Genomic DNA, 16,594 nt, shown 5'->3' on the forward strand with positions numbered 1-16,594 from the left:
TTCCTAGCGTTGCAAGGATGACACCGCAAGCCCCAGTGGTATAGTCGTTTTTGCCAGGGACAATATAAAGACAGGTAGTAGTCGATGAGATCGAGGCTGTCGCTGAAGTTCAATCTCTCGTGGAAACACAATTAGATAGTGCTACCACCATGGTGTTAAAAATCTGAAAGATGCATTCTACCTACCATGTTCGTTGCTCAGTCACCTATCTAGTCATCTATCTGGTCATCTACCTAGTCATCTACCTGGTCAGCTGTCTGGTTAGCCAACTGGAGACTGATGCGCCACGGTCCATGTAAACAAATTGGAACAGACCCAGAGTGTCTATGGAGGTGAAAGTCGGTGTAGCAAAAGGGCCAGTGAAGATGAAAGTTCCTTGTTTACGAGCGAGGTTGAGGTTCAACTATTGTATACAGAGAATGTACGGCTTAAACTGTAGAAAATAAAAAAGCCATTCCATCATGATAAATTCATCCCCAAAAATCTATCTCCATGACCAGAATTCATAAATGTCGTACGCCACAAAAGGAAAACTTCTCTCCATGAACACTCCTACGAGCACCCTTTCAGGTAAATGCATACATTTTCCTCCACATTTAAGAGGTTGGGAGGGTGACCTGGGCAACACCATCGGTAACCTTCTCGACAGCGTCGGCATCCGCGCTGGGGCGTTCGGCGCCACCCTTGGCGGTAGCCTCGACGCTCTTCTTGTCCTTCTTTTCCTTCTTCTTAGCCTTAGCGGCAGCCTTCTTAGCGGCGGCCTTGGCGGCCTCCTCATTCTTCTTAGCCCGGTCGGCCTGGGAACCACCGAAGTCCTCGCGCCACTGATCGGCTTTCTTGGGGTCGATGCGAGAGAACAGGTACTTGGCCTTGCCAATCTTGTGACCACCCTTCAGGCTGGTGGGTTTCCAGCCGTTTTTGAGATCATCCAGAGATGGGACCAGGAGGAACGGAGCATCCAGCTGCTCCAGGATTCCCTGGGCAGTGGCGGGCATGTAGGGGGCGAAGACGGCGGAAAGCAGGTGGATCAGGTTGAGCACAGCACCGACGACGGCCGCGGCGCGTTCGGGCTCATTGGCAATGAGAGAGTTGTCGAGGCGGTTGGCCTGGATCAAACCGTTACCGGCTTCGGCGATTCTCATGGCGGTGGAGCAACCAGCACGAAGGTGGACGCTCTCCATCTCCTCAACGTACTGGCGAGTAAGAGTGGTAACTTCTTCGAGGAAGGGGTTGAAGTTCTCCGGGAGTGTGAATTCGGGGATAACACCGCCATAAGAGGCGGTAACAAGCTTGATCACTCGGTTAACGAGGTTGCCCAGCTTGGCCAACAGCTCGCTGTTGTTGCTCTCCACGAACGATCGCCACTCGAACTGGGTGTCGCCAGTCTCCGGGCGGTTCTTGAGCAGGTAGTACCGCCAAACATCCGCAGGCACACCAGTATCCTTGGCGTTGGTGCCAAAGACACCGACACCACGCGACTTACTGAACTTGCCACCCTCGTAGTTCAAGTATTCAGTCGCACTCAGATGGTGGTTCATAGTCCAGGTATCCCGGGTACCGATCTGAGTGGCGGGGAAAATCACACTGTGGAAGGGTACATTGTCCTTGCCCAGGAACTGGTACAGCTGCACATCCTCGGGGTTGCGCCACCAAAGCTCCCAATCTTTAGTGTAGTTGGCGGTGATGGATGGGTAACCGATGCAAGCCTCGAACCAGACGTAAAGCACCTTATTATCATAACCATCAAGAGGAACGGGAACACCCCACTTCAGGTCGCGAGTGATACCACGGTCCTTTAGACCCTCCTTCAACCAGGACTCGGTGATGACGCGCGAGTTCTTGGGCCAGTCGCCCTTCGAGATTGACTCGGCGGACCACTTCTCAACCTCCGGCTGGAGCTTATCGAGGAGAAGGTGGACGTGTTTTGTCTCGCGACGGACGGGAGTGGCGCCGTCGAGCTTGCAGCGGGGCTTGATCAGATCGAAGGGGTCCAGAAGGTGACCACATTTGTCGCACTGGTCACCGCGCGCATCGTCGTAGTGGCAACGGGGGCATTCACCCTCGACATAGCGGTCCGCCAGGAAAGAACCGTGCTGCTCGCAGAAGGGTTGCTCGGCGGTCCGCTCGCCCAGAAATCCATTGTCGTAAAGACGCTTGAAGATAGCCTGGGAGATCTCGGTGTGCTTCTCGGTGGGGGTGCGACCAAAGTGGTCGAATCCGATGTTGAACCATTCATACACTTCCTGATGGATCTTGTTGTACTTGGCGCAAAGCTCCTGCGGGGTCACCTTCTCCTCCAGCGCCTTTGTCTCCGTTGCCGTTCCGTACTCGTCCGTACCGCAAATGTATAGTGTAGAGCGTCCGCACGCCTTGTGATATCTAATCGTCGCGCATTAGGCTGGGCATCATCGGTGATGGTGGTAGCAGTGGGGTCGTGTCGGGTTGAGTCATACCTCGCGAATACATCGGCACTCAGCACAGAGCCGACGACGTTGCCCAGGTGAGGAACATTGTTCACATAGGGCAATGCGCTCGTCACGAGGATGTTGCGCTCGCCCTTCTTGGGCAAAATTGGGTCTGATGCCATGTCGGTTGGGGAGTTGCAGAGCATAAGATCGTGGAGGGGTTGCGGCGGGAAAATCGAAAAGTGGGCATCTCGTGACATTCGCCCCGCATATCAAAAAATTGATACCTCTTTGTCCTTCGCGGCTTGACTCATCGCCCCTTGCATTCCCACTGTGAGCATGGAGTCCAATTTACTCGATAGTCTCCTGGATTTGGAGGAGCAATTCTACAAAGAAGGCTACGACCTGGGTATCGCCGATGGCGCCCATACGGGCTATACGGAAGGCAGTGTCTTCGCCGTGGAGAAAAGCTTCGAGAAGTTCGTCGAAATGGGCCGTTTGTATGGGAAAGCTCTCGTCTGGGCCCAGCGACTAGCGGACTCCAAGATCCAGGCGAAATCTGAGCAGCCATTGATGCAGGCATCGGACAAAAACGACTCTTTATCTCTTGATCCGTCGATTTGCGCAGAAATGCCCCGGCTACCTCCCCACAGCGCGCGACTCGCGAGAAATCTGCAGACTCTGATGGAACTAGTCGATCCAGCTTCTCTGGATATGAGCAATACCGAAGAGGCCGTGAACGACATGGACGAGCGGTTGAAGGGTGCTGCAGTGAAAGCCAAGCTCATCCAACGGGCAATGGGTGAAAACGAAGACACCTTAGGATCAAACGCCAAAGACGGGCAGAAACCCGGAGATGGGACCGGAAGCATTGAAGACATCAGTGCATTAAATGTCCGTCACTGAGCACGCCTTGTATTGCAGGGATCGCTCGCCAGCCTCCCTTGCGCGTATACTGTATGCCATTTTCCGCCTCCATCCGAGATAAGCCGAGATTCCTCCGACAAATACTCGACGCTCTGTGCATTCCAGGCATTTTGGAAATTGGAATCCTATATATGCCTCGACGTGACACAGCTCTGTCGATCACTCCGTGCCCGTCAGATAGTACATATATCTGCTGGTGGCGTTCGAGTCTGGACTCACCCCATCAGAAGACAGGCAAAGCCTTCTTTCGAAGACACCACTACAAGAAGGCGGCATTTGATGTTTGCATTGAACAACATGTTCACTTAATAAACACACTCGGCTATACTATTTCGATGTTTGACATCATCTATATAACAGGAAACGGAGACCTCGGAATTTAATGCTATATATTGCGGAGAGCCTGCAAGTGTGCATAATTCAACGGAATTGATACAGCCACACCCCTTTCCTGACTTTTCAGATATCAGCTAGTTCTTCGACTTGGGTGTTGGGTATTGGACTAGAAAATGAATTTTCTGCTCTCCGCGCAAAATTATTCTGGCCCGAAGTCCATCCATTTGGCATTGTGATAGCACATCACTCCGTAGAGTAGCTAGCCAGACAGCTGATCACGTAGGTGACCGGGTAGATGACCAGGTAGCTGACCTGATTAGGTGACTGAGCAATGGTTTTGGTATGCTGGCCTTATCAAGACCATAATCGAGGGCGTATTAGGCGTCGAAATTGGCAGCATGTTGATCAAGGTTCTTGTTCTGTATTATCTGAGCGAAGCCATGACAGGAGTGTGGTTCGAGACAAAGGGAGTGTGGAAGCAACAATGTCCAAGTTTAACGGCTGTAAATTTTGGCAATTCAAAAAAAAAAATGCTGGAATTCTGTCTTCATATCATCTCAAATTTGTCATTATCAACACATGACGCATAACTTTTTGTTTTCCCAAGCCATTTCAAAAGTTCGTAAAGCTCCCTACAGATCAAGGCTACGGACAGCCATGGCCATAGCACCCTCCTTGGTCTTGTGACCACCAATGAATCCACTGGCGTGAACAAAGACGGCTCCCTCAGGAAGCTTCTCCTGGCCAGCTTTCTCAGCCTCGGCGGCCATCACAGCATCCAGGTCCTGGTCCCGGACACCGCGCCATGCCTCGGGAAGGGGCTTGCGGGAGACAAAGCTACCCTCAGACTCGGAGACACACTGCACGCGCCACTTGGCGTCGGGAGCCTCGCTCTCAGGGTACAGCACGTAATAGACCTGCGCAGAAGGGTCAATATCCTCGCCAATGGAAGAATCCTTCTCAAAGTTATAAAGGTGCTCCTTCCAGGGGACGCCGCCCTGAGGCAGCACCAGAATACGGCCGGAGGAGTGGGTCTGGGTACGCGACTTGTAGGCATTGCCAACGGTGGTGCGGGCAGGAAGCCAGGAGTTGGCAGCCTGGTGCAGCTTGCGCACGAAAACTTTACCGATGAGGGTACTGGCGCGGCCGAACAGGCTATCCTCGTCTTGGGGCTCGCCGGGCGGGCTGGTCGCATCGGGGTTGTTCATGTCGTTCACGATAGAGGCAAGAGTAACACCGCCATCCTTGAAGCGCTTCTTCAGGTTGGCAGCCGAGACGGCGGCAGGGTCGTAGGCGGAGATGCCGTTGTCATTGGCGTCAATGGCCTCAATGAAGTCCGTGTAGAGCTTCTCGTACAGCAGGTCCACGTCGGCGTGGTCCTGGGGCAGGGACATGTGCTGGGCAATGATCGCGCGACCAAAGTGCATGTAGACCAGACCCGCCGACGAGAGCTTGGTCTCGTGGTTGGGGAAGAAGGTGGAGAAGGTTCGCTGGTGGTGATCATAGCGGTTGATGGCGGCGTCGTAGACTCCACCGACATCGACGACGGTGTGGCATTCTTCGAGCTGGGCGGGATCCCGAGTGCGCACCAGCGGCGACGAGGCGTAGTCGGGCAGAAGACGCAGCAGGTAGACGGCCAGCGCCTCGTCGGCGTGGAAGTGACCGCTATACGTGCAGGTATTAGCTTTGCAGCTTCACAGGTAGAGCAGCGCACGCTTACTTGTGTGTCCCGATCAAGGGGGACGAGGTCTTGAGCTTCTTAGCAGCAGTCTCGGCCATTTTGAATAAGTTCAGACTGCGCAGCATCCACGAGTCGGTCTAGAAGTAGAAAACAACTGGATTACAATTGATGATTTGCTTTGCTATGGCTGGTCCGTCTTATCGCGCCGGCGTCCATATCGGGAAATAGGGCACCGCGGCAGGGCTGGGAGCTATCACGTGCTGAGCTACCTCGCCGTTTGCGGACAGCGACTCAAAATTGAAGTAGCGGTACTTCATTCCCCACCGTCGGTTTCATACTGAATAAAGTACCTATACAAACCCTTCAAAGTAGCGCCATGGCGTTATCGATCAGCCTGCCCTACAAGTCAGATCGGTTGGTGCCCTCGTGCGAGTACCTGGGGAGTGCCAGATAACCATCGTAGTATTTCTGGTCATTTTAACGCCTGTTCCTCGTAGCCACCGTACTTGTAGTCATTTCTACCCGCGATGAGCTCACCTCTTGCTCGCTTGTCCCTCACCATCGCCGGTGCTCTGACCGCCAGTCCCAAGAATTCCCCCTGTGAGTGGGTAAGCACTCTAGAACCATTCAGACCAGCATCGAAGTCCCGGCGCAGTTGCTGCCCTGCCAACGTTTGGTCGTGAAGTGTCAGGTCTGCAAAGCGTATGCATACTTCTTCCCCCACCGCCCTTCGCATTGCCAGCACGTGAAGGCAGGGCGATAAGCTCCAGAAGAGAAAAAGAAAAATAGAGTCGTGTGCCCCCTCTCTCTTCCACCACCACCTCCGTCTCTCCTGCGCGCCCGGCGCTCCTCTCAATGTGGCTCTTCCGGGTCTTCTCGTCGGCCGTCTTCCTCGCCGTCACCGTCTCGTCTATCCCGTTGGCCTTTGACGTGGGCGGGAAGACGTGTGGTCTGGCCTTTTCGCTATCCCTGGCCACCTTCTACTTCCTCTTCTCGCTCTTGAGGCTTACGACCCCCGAGCGCTCCTGGATTCGCGCCTCGCTCGTCGTCGTCATCCGCTCCACGCAATGGATCCTCATCCCCATCTTGTTGATCTGGTCCCTGAACCGCTTCTCCGTCGACGCGGATCATAGTGGCGGCTGGGTCGAGCGCACCTTTCCCAGAAATCGCGCGCAAGATAGCTCGATTCAAGAGTGGCTCTTTGGTCGCGATGGCTTGGTGGAAACAGTCACTCTGGGCAACTGGGACAGGCTGTTGCGATGGTCGACCCCTGTCTTTCAGCTGGCAGAGGGCTTCTGCAGCTTGCTGGTGATCCAGGCCGCGGGCCAAATCACCCGCTGGCTCGTGAATCGCGGTGGCCGAAGTGATAGCTGGATGGTATGTGTTTTGCCCCCTTTGCCTTCCTTTGTCCCCTCGCGCGGCGGAAGAGATGCTAATTTGTGTTTGCAGATCGGCCTACTCGTTCTCTCCGCGACTGTCATCTCAAGCTCCGTCTACTTCCTCTGGCGCGTCCTCCAGTTCCCCGAAATTTCCAACGTGGATGCGGCTTTGATCGGCGTTTCTGTGACATGCGCCGTTATTCTATGCGCCTGGGGAATCGGCAGTGGACGGGGAAACCCCGTCGAGAGCTCGTTGCTCTTCGCTTACATCGTGCTGTGCATCTACCAGATCTTCACAGACTACCAGCCTTCGAACCCGGTCGAGCAACAGATCCCGTCGCCTTCACAGGCGGGTGATTTCCCCCGCTACCGCCCATCATCATGGCTTCGTACACGACTCTCATGCACGCGCTATCTCTCCTGCCGTCGATCATCCACGCGTTGTTCAACGTCATTACGGCTGTCTTCAGCGCCGTGACTCCCTCCGTCCTGATCTCCCTCGCCTACCGACTTCTGGTGTTGTATGCCTCAACTCGTATCATTCCCGCTGTGCGTGAGGCTGGTGCTCGTGCTCTCTCCCAAGAGGCTTCGCTTGACGATTCGGACGCGGCTGGGCAAGTCCTCGGGTTCCTGAGTTACTTCGCGCCATCTATTCTCATTGCGGTCTACACCAGTCTGTTGATGCAACATTTTGCGTCTGCGTCACAGGCCATGGGAGGCAGCGGCGAGTGGTGGAGTAGCCAGGGTGGCGGCGGAGGTAACCTATGGCGATGGATCAATCTTGCATGCACAATGGCTCTCTATGCTGTTGAACTCTGGCTCGGCGAGCATGACGATTTTGACAACGGGTTGGCTGGTCATTGGAAGACCGACTGATTGGCTCCCTCCAGTATATGGTAGAGGCTGCATTGTGGCGTTGGCATTAACGATGACCACACTTTTCCCTTCGGTCTCCCGAGCCATGCTCAGTCTTCTTCCCACAGTGACAGATATAACCCGGGTCGTGTCGTTCGTACACGATCCATGTTAATCACCCGCTGGCCATGCAGCTACGAAACGCCACGACGGCCATCTTTTATTCCCCGGAGCGCAGTGCACAGTTCCTTGGGTCTGGCCAGAACAGAGCAGAGCGTTGATACTCGTGGGGAGGGGAGTTCCATTTACATATCCCGGTGCCATGTGGCCTCGGGCTTATTTGAAATGGAAGCCATCTCCCTTCGTTCCAGTCGCAGCCTCAATCCCATGCTCGACGATTCTCCCACGTCTCACCTCCTCTGACGCTATACGCGGGCCGATTTGGACTCCTCCTGTTTCTGGCCTTTGTGATGCCTCGCTTTTTCTTCTCGTGCATGTATAACCAGCCCCTATCCCCATGTCCCGAGGAACACGGATACCACCGACACCAAGTTCAGTCTCCACCTGTTACGGGGGAACGGTTACATTTCCCTTTCCCTTACTTTTCGGATTGTGTCTTTTACCCGCCTCCTTTGTGTTTCTCACCTTGCCCACCTTCATCTCGGAGACTGCTCGTCTCCCTCTTCATGACCCAACGATACCAGATGCAATTTCCTTCGCTATATTTTCATTTTTCTTATTCCTGCCTCAGTTCAATCTGTCCACTCTCGGAACACTAGGCTCGGTACGATCTTGGCACTTATACCCTCTTATCGTTTCCTGCCCTTATCGTTCTCATCTGGCTGTTCTCTACCATTGCCTCCAGTACTCAAATTCGAGCTGAGCCCTTTCTACATCGGATCTTAGTCCCTGTCATATCCCTCATTTGCTTACAGTAAGATGTCGACCTGATCCTCTCTTTTCCCCATTCCTGTACATATGATATGGATGCGCAGCATTAATGGTAGGGTTTCAATTAGAAAGTTCAGCTTCCGCCTGTGTTCCGCCAACTCGTATTCGTAATTATAATTTGAAGTCCGATAGGGAACTAAGAGATGTTCCTTTTTTGTTCGATACAATCGAAGATATGCCACCTTACAAGTCTTCTATCATTCAAGAAAATAAGACAGGATTCGAGCCGAATCACAAGATGTCAAAAATGGATACAGTATTGGATGCAAGACATTCAGTGAAAAAGGGCAGTAAACACAGAGGAGGAACGTAATTATGAACATGAAGAATGGCACAGAAAACGGACAAAAATATGAACCATCAAATCCAATGGGACCGGCGCGACTTTCTGAAGAGATACAAACAAGACCAATTTCAGCCTGTGCCTGTACCAACCACAACCAGTCTGTGCTTCGGTCTCTAATTCAACTCGGGGGTCTTTTTTTTGGGTGTTTTCAGCATTTTCTTCCATTCCCATCTCACCCTTGTCCTGCAGTACCCGGAAAGAAAGTAAAAGAGATGTTCGTTCCCATAGCGCCAGGCTTTTGAAGAAAAACCAGTGTCAAATAAATTCCCGCACCCGTCAAATCAAAACCATGCAATGCATTCGAAAATAAAACAAAGGAGCAACGGCCAGCTTGGACAGTGGTCCACAGCCTATTACCTCATTGGCGACCACGATCACCGACGGATGGGAAGGCCCTCCCGAGCCGGCGGGGGGCTAACGCTGGGATCCTTCTCGTCCTGGCGGCCTTCCAGCTCGCCGGGTCCGGCCGAGTCCTCGCTGATGCTGGTTCCGCGGTGAAGGTAGCTACCTTCCTTGGCAGGACTGCGGCTCTGGAAACCGACGGAGCCCGGGTGTCCGCTGATGCTGCCGGGGATCTGCTGGCCTTGGGCACTGACGCTGCCGCCGTTGCCTGTGGTGGCGGCGGGGTTGTTGGCACCGGGCGAGGTGGCGGTAAGGTGAGGAATGTTCTCGGGGACTGGGTGTCGCGATCCAATGCTGGTGACCTCGGAGGCCTTGCCGGCCTGGCTGAGGGCGTAGTCACCTGAGTCAAAGTATTTGCGTTCCTGTGAAGTGGGATGTGAGGTTAGAATGGGTCGGATCATAGTGCGGCGGGAGCAGTGAGAGTAGAGTGAAGGAGCTGGGTTGGGGGATTTCTGAAGCTCGCTGGTTTGCTTGCAGGAGGAATGGCATGGGTAGATTGCTCACCTTGAGCTTGTTCTGGAGCAGGTCCTTCTTATTGGGCATCTTGCCGTACATGCGGAACAGCCGCTGCTCGTCGGAGGTCATGGCCTAGAGGGGACGGGTCAGTCGCTATTCATCGGAGAGGGGGTGACAGGGGCACTCACGCTGATGTCGATTTTATTCTTCTGGTGGGGATTCATGATGGAAAATGCGATGCGAAAGAATCGAGGTGGACGGGGGTAGTGTGACAAGGAGAGTTCGGAAGAGTCGACGATGACCAAAGACGGTGGAGATGGCAGAACGCGGGGCAGCCCAGCATGCACACGAATCGAGCGGACGTCGGCGAGGCGCAGGAGGGATGTATGGGACGCTACCAGAGTGCCTGAGGGAGAATATATATACTAAGATAACCATTTTGCACACTATCCTCCCCTCTCGTCTTTGTGTTCGGTTGTGTTGCGTGTTCTGCTGGCTGCGACGTCATCAAGGGCCTCTGCGATCTTTCTCAACCAGCAATTTGTTGCATTCCAAGCAGCCCACGAAAGGGAAACTGCCGAAGAATCAAGGCCTTTCCAGTAGATCGAGCGCTTCTGCAGCAGCTCTACTCATTGTATAATTGTATTGTGCTGCTGCGCTGCTTTGCTGCTGGGCCGCATCCGCACATTTCTCCCCAAAGGCTCTCCGTCTCCGCCAACACACTTTTCGCATCCACCCCGCCATGACGGACCAGAAGACGAGGGCCTTTGTGGTCGAGCACCTCGACCCCGAGCTGGGGCCGTGGTCCGCTCTAGAATACGCCGCTATCGCTCGCGAATCCCACGCTCGTGGTGCGCGATTCCTGCTCAGCTCCGTGCCCACCGAGCTGCAGATGCCCGCTGACCTGGCCGCTACTCAGGGCCTCGAAGTCGAGCAGCGCAGCGTCGAGGAGATCTTTGCTGATAAGAAAGACCGGGTCTGCCTGCTGGACCCCGCCGCGCCGGTCGAGCTGAGCCCGGAAGACGGCGAGACGTTCGATGTCTTCCTCTTTGGCGGTATTCTCGGTACGGAATTTCAATTTCCTCATGCTTGATGCGGCCGCATCCAGGATCCTCCGTAATGCGGCATGCAATTCGGACTTGACTAGGCTAATCTGACGTTTATTCCATGCGTGACTACAGGCGATGATCCGCCTCGAGGTGAGTGTGTTTCGAGCCTTGGTGCGGTATCTGGCGCGGACACCGCTAACCCAGCGTCTGTAGATCGCACCTCCGAATTGAGGAAGAAGGGCTATGTCGGCCGCCGCCTGGGCCCGAAGCAAATGACAACCGACACGGCCGTGCGGGTGACGCGCATCGTCGTGCATGAAAAGGGTGCGTTCTATACGAAGACCTTCGGGGCATCGCCGCTTCCCCGATGTCACAGTTACGTCTCATGCTCACTATATGGATTGTGATAGTGCCCCTCGAGAAGATCGACTATGTCGACTACCCCGAAATCCTAATCAACGAGCACGAGCGGACCGAAATGCCGTTCCGCTATGTGAAAGATGCCGCCGGGCAGCCAATCATGCCCGATGTGAGTGCCCCTCCCACGCTAAAACGCAGAGGAACCGCGCTGAGACTCTTCAGGGGATGGTGGATCTGATTAAGAAGGACGCCGACAAGGGCGTCGATGATCTTTTCTAGTCTGCTCTAGCCGGCCACTTATTGCAATTCCGCTGAAGCCTGTGTTCCACCTTTGAGGCACCCCCTTAGGATTCAGCTCTTAAGGGATAGATGAATACCAAAAGTATATTATGTGTTCATGGATTCAGCCCGATCGATCATATATACCAATTAAATACTCGTCGCAACTCGTAAGCAAGAGAGGAATCTCGAATGGAAAGATCCCTGGAGGTCTATAGAAAACCCCCGAACAGGCCAGGGGGGCTGCCAAAGCCTTGACGTGTCCCGTACTGTTTCGTCTCCCGTATGACTCTTCTCCAGGCCGCGTTTCCAAATAAAATACTGGTAATACCAATACCTCACCGAAACGGCTTGCTCGAGGCCACGCCAGCCTCTTCGACCGTCATCTCGTTCTTTGACGCCCGCAACTCGCCGTCACCTCAACCTTCACCTCCACCGACGCGCTCGTTTCTCTTCGCCACTTTCTCGCAATCCGGCACACCATCTTCAACCGTATCCGCAACCAATTTCGATGATCGCGTGATTGCGCATTGTCCGCGGCGGGCCTCCCTTTCCGAACATCTTCCCATCCTTCTCGTTCTATCTATGATCACGTTTCTCGCCAGCGTTTAAAATGCTCCTCATACCTTGCCTCGCGGGTTCCAAGCGAGGCGGCGCTTTGGCCCTGCTATCATGGGCGCTCTTTCTACTTGGCCCGTCGCTGGCGACAGCCAAATCGGCCGCCGATTACTATGTACATGATCTGCCGGGCGCACCGTCAGATGGTCCTCTGCTGAAGATGCACGCTGGGTGAGTTCTATTTTTCTGCTTTCCGCTCCGCGGGAGTGCGAGATGGAGTGGTATCTAATCACACCAATGATTGATCCAGGCACATCGAGGTCGACCCCAAAATCAACGGCAACCTCTTCTTCTGGCATTTCCAAAACCGCCACATTGCAAACCGACAGCGGACCGTGATTTGGCTGAATGGTGGGCCAGGATGCAGCTCGATGGATGGTGCGCTGATGGAAGTTGGGCCTTATCGTTTGAAGGATGATCATACGCTGGAATACAACAAAGGATCCTGGGACGAGTTCGCCAACTTGCTGTTCGTTGATCAGCCTGTTGGTACGGGCTTCAGCTATGCAGCGACGGATAGCTACTTGCATGACCTGGAGCCCTTGGCGGGGCATTTCATTACCTTCTTGGAGAAGTTCTTCGAACTGTTCCCCGAGTATGAGAGAGATGACGTACGTTACCCAATTACCTGTGACAAGTTTTCGCTGAAACCATGCGATGCGGGGGACATGTGATGCTAACTATTCACAGCTCTACTTTGCAGGTGAATCGTGGGCTGGCCAGTCGATTCCTTACATCGCCAGGGCTGTCAAGGAACGCAACAAAATCGCGAAGCAGGAGGGCAAGACGACGTGGCCACTCAAGGGCCTGCTCATTGGCAATGGTTGGATCTCGCCCGCGGATCAGTACCCATCGTACTTTGACTTCGTTGAACGTGAGGGATTGATCACGCACGGGACCGAGATCTACACGAAGATGGACGCGCTCAACTCGTACTGTCTTACGCAACTGGAGTCGCCTGAGAAGAAGAACGCAGTTAGCCTCTCCGAGTGTGAGGGTGTTTTGGAAGCTTTTCTCCAGCTCACGGCCAAGAATGGCAAATGCTATAACATGTACGACATTCGCAAGGACGACGTAACGGGATCATGCGGAATGAATTGGCCGAGTGACTTGACAAACGTGAATCCTTACCTTCTGCGCAAAGACGTCATTGCTGCTCTGAACATCAATGCTGCAAAGATGTCTGGCTGGCAAGAGTGCACTCGCACCGTCAGCCAAGCTATGACTCTGAAGAAGTCTCTTCCGGCTGTCCAGCTCCTTCCCGGCTTGCTTGAATCGGGCGTCAACGTTCTGCTTTTCAGCGGTGACAAGGACCTTATTTGCAATCACCTTGGAACAGAGACCCTCATTCACAACATGAAATGGAAGGGTGGTACCGGATTCGAGACTGCGCCAGGCGTCTGGGCTCCTCGCCATGACTGGACCTTTGAAGATGAACCGGCAGGTATCTACCAGCACGCTCGAAATCTGACATACGTCCTGTTCTATAACGCCAGCCACATGGTCCCCTACGATCAACCCCGCCAAACTCGCGACATGCTCGATCGCTTCATGAAGGTCGACATTGCAAGTATCGGTGGTCGACCCGCAGACTCGCGCATTGACGGCGAAAAACTGCCACAGACCTCTGTCGGTGGCCAGGCTAACAGCACGGCCGCTGAACAGCAGGAAGAGAAAAAGATCAAGGAAACAGAAATGCATGCGTACACCAAGTCTGGCGAGGCAATTCTCGTGGTTGTCATTATCGGCGTCATAATCTGGGGATTCTTTATCTGGCGCAGTCGTCGCTCGCACAAGGGTTACTATGGTGTGAAAACGAGTGATATGCAAATGCCCCGTTCGGTTCTGGATCGGTTCGGCAATAAGCGCTCCGCGAACGATGTCGAAGCGGGTGACTTTGATGAGTCGGAATTGGATGACCTCCATTCACCTGGCATCGACCGTGAGCATTATGCTGTTGGTGATATCAGTGACGATGACAATGATACTCACCCGTCGGCCGGAGAACGTGGGCAGCCTAGTCTTTCATGATTTGAAACAGCATAGCTTGGGGTGTATGGGTTTTGATATTTTCGAATACTTCTTGATCATTCTTATTCATATCTTGTCGTTTTATGTTCTTATGTGTATGATAACTTATAGAGTCCCTGTCTCTTCAGCTTCGAGTGGCCCTATAGCATAAAAGAGGCCTTTGAACAGAAGATTGCCGCGCTTATATCTCCCATCGTGACGTCTCCTTGCAATCTAAATACACGTACAATTATAACCCTGGTCAAACCTGGTGCCAATTACGGCAATAACACTGAAATAACACCTTAATTGTGGTCTTGGTAATTTGAAAACTGCATTCTACTACTGTGTTCCTTGCCCAGTCACCTATCTGATTGTCTACCCGGTCATTTACCTGGCCATTTGACTGGTCTCCTACACATGGCTCCACATATCCCTAGCCATAAATCTGGAGTATATAGGTCGCACAAGCTACGAGTAACTACCACCACCACAGCCAATGGCAGCTGCAGACTTGGATGAGAGTACGGACTAACCGTGGACAGACATCAACCTCGAGAAGTCCCGATTGCAATTCTCTTAAATAAAACACGCCAGTATGGTAGACAAAAAAGGTTCATTACATGCTCATAGCGCCGGTCGCTCCAGGACGCTCTGGAGAAAGCGAAAACGCCAAGCTTCCCTCATCACCCATCTCCTATTCGTACTTCAATTCAATCACCGCTTGCGAGCACCGCCAGGCCGAGGCTTCATTTCATCCGGACCGACGGGGTGCAGCATGACTTTATTGGTGGTTTGCTGGGTATTAGCCGAGTAACCCTTACTCCAGTCGTAGCTGACGGCGTAGGCAAAGATATTTCCGGTTCGACTGAAAGCAGTGCTTGAGATAGGGCCGCCAACGGTCGGGTAACCCTTGAGACGGTGCTTCGCATCCTTATCCCAGAAGTGGAAAGTGCCGTCACTACCGGCAGTGCTGAAAGTTCCGTGGACAGGATGGAAGCCGATCGAGTTGACCGAGTAGATGTTGCAGATGTCGCGGTTGGCGGGGGGAGTTTCACGATGACACTTGAAAGAGAAGTTGGAGGCGGAATCCTTCTCCTCGACATACTGGATAGCGCAGCGGCCCTCGATACTACCGACGGCGAAACCGCTGGCGTCAGCAAAGCAGCTGACTACCCTTGTCTGCCACTTGAGAGGGGATTGCATGGTCTTGTAGAATTTGGTAGGGTTGTCGAGGTTGACGATATTGATGTAGCGGTCTGCGGTGCCGATGACGAGCAACTTGTTCTTGACATCCATTGTGTACACACGGTCCTGGCAATCAATCTGCGCAATGGGGTTGGACTGTCGGAGATCCCAGTATTTCACAGTCTTGTCCCAGGAGCCGGTGATGAGGAGCGGACTTCCGCCGACTGTCGGGTTGGGAATCATATGGCAGCTTCGGATGGGTGCATCGTGCGCAGCGACCTGTACGGGGGTAGTTGCTCCAGCGCCGAGGTCGAGCATGCGAGCCGCCTTGTCAGCACCGGCGCCGACGACCTTGGAACCATCCTGTAGACGCGAGGAAGTTAGTTGAGGGATCGGAACAAAAGCTCGAACCGGAGAGGAATCGAATCGCTGAAGCCAGAAAAAGCAAAAAAAAATCATAAGTGTAGCATACCGGAGCCCAGCAGCAGCTCAAGACAGGAGCCTCATGCTCGAAAAGAGCCTTTCCTTCACTCTGGCCCTGCTCGTTGATCTCGTAGATGCGGACCTTCTTATCCCACGATGCGACAGCCAAATGATCGGAAGCCGGCGAGAATGCCATATCCGAGATACCGTCCTCGGGAGGCTGATTGAGCGCTACATCTTTTGAGATGTCGCCTGTGGTGTTCGCCGCACCGGCGGACGCGGATGCACCGCCGCCGCCAAAGAGGGTCGACATCACAAGGGCGCGCGATGAATTGTTTTCAAGGCGAAGAAAGGTGTGGGAGCGGGGCCGGCGGAAAAAGGTGTGGTGAAGCTGTGCCGCAGTCGTCGACTTAGACTGGGGCAAGCTGCGAGGTGAGAAGAATGGGTGAAAGAGAGTGGTGGACGTTTGGGGAGAAAGCTGGAAAAAGTAATTCGTAAAGCTGGTTGCGAGACGCCGACGGAGCCAACTGCGCGATGCCGCGGCAGAATGTATTCACCGCTTTCTGTTTCGGTGCGCGATCTATATTCTACTATTTCAATAGATCATAAAGATGTAGATATGCGAAATGAATTAAAAAGGTCTGGAAGTTTACTATGGGACATTGCGTTGTTTTATAGCGGCCAGAATTATGCAACAGGCGGCTTTCTGAGGATGTAATTCCACGTTTACAACTTCGATATATAACCGGATTCTATTTGTTAAAAATAATCCAAATAGTCACTAACTGGTGCTTGACGGCTTTAGCAGAAAGATCAAATTTATTGACGGACTCAGTTTTTTATCACTCTTCAATGCATACATACTCATCCACCACTTTGTTGAACCAGTATTTGCATGACTGCAATTCCTGATTCGTCAAATGTGAAAT

General features: G+C 53.3%; 8 protein-coding genes across 8 annotated transcripts; 4 read left to right on the top strand and 4 right to left on the bottom strand.

Moving 5' to 3' along the window:
* Positions 1-596: 596 nt before the first annotated feature.
* Positions 597-2,587, bottom strand: N7532_000166 (methionine--tRNA ligase MES1; the record flags this gene model as incomplete). The annotated part of the gene is made up of 2 exons (XM_056612670.1): positions 597-2,379; positions 2,454-2,587. The coding sequence occupies 2 exons, from the start codon at positions 2,585-2,587 to the stop codon at positions 597-599; spliced, it is 1,917 nt and encodes a 638-aa protein (XP_056479894.1).
* A 157-nt stretch (positions 2,588-2,744) lies between these two features.
* On the top strand, positions 2,745-3,311 carry N7532_000167 (Yae1 family protein; the record flags this gene model as incomplete). The annotated part of the gene is made up of 1 exon (XM_056612671.1): positions 2,745-3,311. One exon carries the CDS (start codon positions 2,745-2,747, stop codon positions 3,309-3,311), a length of 567 nt encoding a protein of 188 aa, XP_056479895.1.
* A 989-nt stretch (positions 3,312-4,300) lies between these two features.
* On the bottom strand, positions 4,301-5,447 carry N7532_000168 (MYG1 family protein; the record flags this gene model as incomplete). Its single annotated transcript, XM_056612672.1, has 2 exons — positions 4,301-5,333; positions 5,389-5,447. 2 exons carry the CDS (start codon positions 5,445-5,447, stop codon positions 4,301-4,303), a joined length of 1,092 nt encoding a protein of 363 aa, XP_056479896.1.
* Positions 5,448-6,204: 757 nt separating this feature from the next.
* Positions 6,205-7,604, top strand: N7532_000169 (ICE2 family protein; the record flags this gene model as incomplete). Its single annotated transcript, XM_056612673.1, has 3 exons — positions 6,205-6,726; positions 6,799-7,064; positions 7,199-7,604. The coding sequence occupies 3 exons, from the start codon at positions 6,205-6,207 to the stop codon at positions 7,602-7,604; spliced, it is 1,194 nt and encodes a 397-aa protein (XP_056479897.1).
* A 1,650-nt stretch (positions 7,605-9,254) lies between these two features.
* On the bottom strand, positions 9,255-9,962 carry N7532_000170 (endosulfine family protein; the record flags this gene model as incomplete). Its single annotated transcript, XM_056612674.1, has 3 exons — positions 9,255-9,644; positions 9,787-9,870; positions 9,927-9,962. 3 exons carry the CDS (start codon positions 9,960-9,962, stop codon positions 9,255-9,257), a joined length of 510 nt encoding a protein of 169 aa, XP_056479898.1.
* Positions 9,963-10,480: 518 nt separating this feature from the next.
* On the top strand, positions 10,481-11,426 carry N7532_000171 (SAM-dependent methyltransferase; the record flags this gene model as incomplete). Its single annotated transcript, XM_056612675.1, has 4 exons — positions 10,481-10,802; positions 10,920-11,111; positions 11,198-11,316; positions 11,370-11,426. The coding sequence occupies 4 exons, from the start codon at positions 10,481-10,483 to the stop codon at positions 11,424-11,426; spliced, it is 690 nt and encodes a 229-aa protein (XP_056479899.1).
* A 613-nt stretch (positions 11,427-12,039) lies between these two features.
* Positions 12,040-14,075, top strand: kexA (serine-type carboxypeptidase kexA; the record flags this gene model as incomplete). Its single annotated transcript, XM_056612676.1, has 3 exons — positions 12,040-12,215; positions 12,295-12,655; positions 12,735-14,075. The coding sequence occupies 3 exons, from the start codon at positions 12,040-12,042 to the stop codon at positions 14,073-14,075; spliced, it is 1,878 nt and encodes a 625-aa protein (XP_056479900.1).
* Positions 14,076-14,771: 696 nt separating this feature from the next.
* Positions 14,772-15,978, bottom strand: sonA (putative nuclear pore complex protein (SonA); the record flags this gene model as incomplete). The annotated part of the gene is made up of 2 exons (XM_056612677.1): positions 14,772-15,605; positions 15,715-15,978. The coding sequence occupies 2 exons, from the start codon at positions 15,976-15,978 to the stop codon at positions 14,772-14,774; spliced, it is 1,098 nt and encodes a 365-aa protein (XP_056479901.1).
* Between the last annotated feature and the right edge of the window lie 616 nt (positions 15,979-16,594).

The sequence above is a fragment of the Penicillium argentinense genome (assembly GCF_028826775.1).
Source record: "Penicillium argentinense strain IBT 30761 chromosome Unknown utg000001l_segment0_segment0, whole genome shotgun sequence".
NCBI classification, from domain to species: Eukaryota; Fungi; Ascomycota; class Eurotiomycetes; order Eurotiales; family Aspergillaceae; genus Penicillium; species Penicillium argentinense.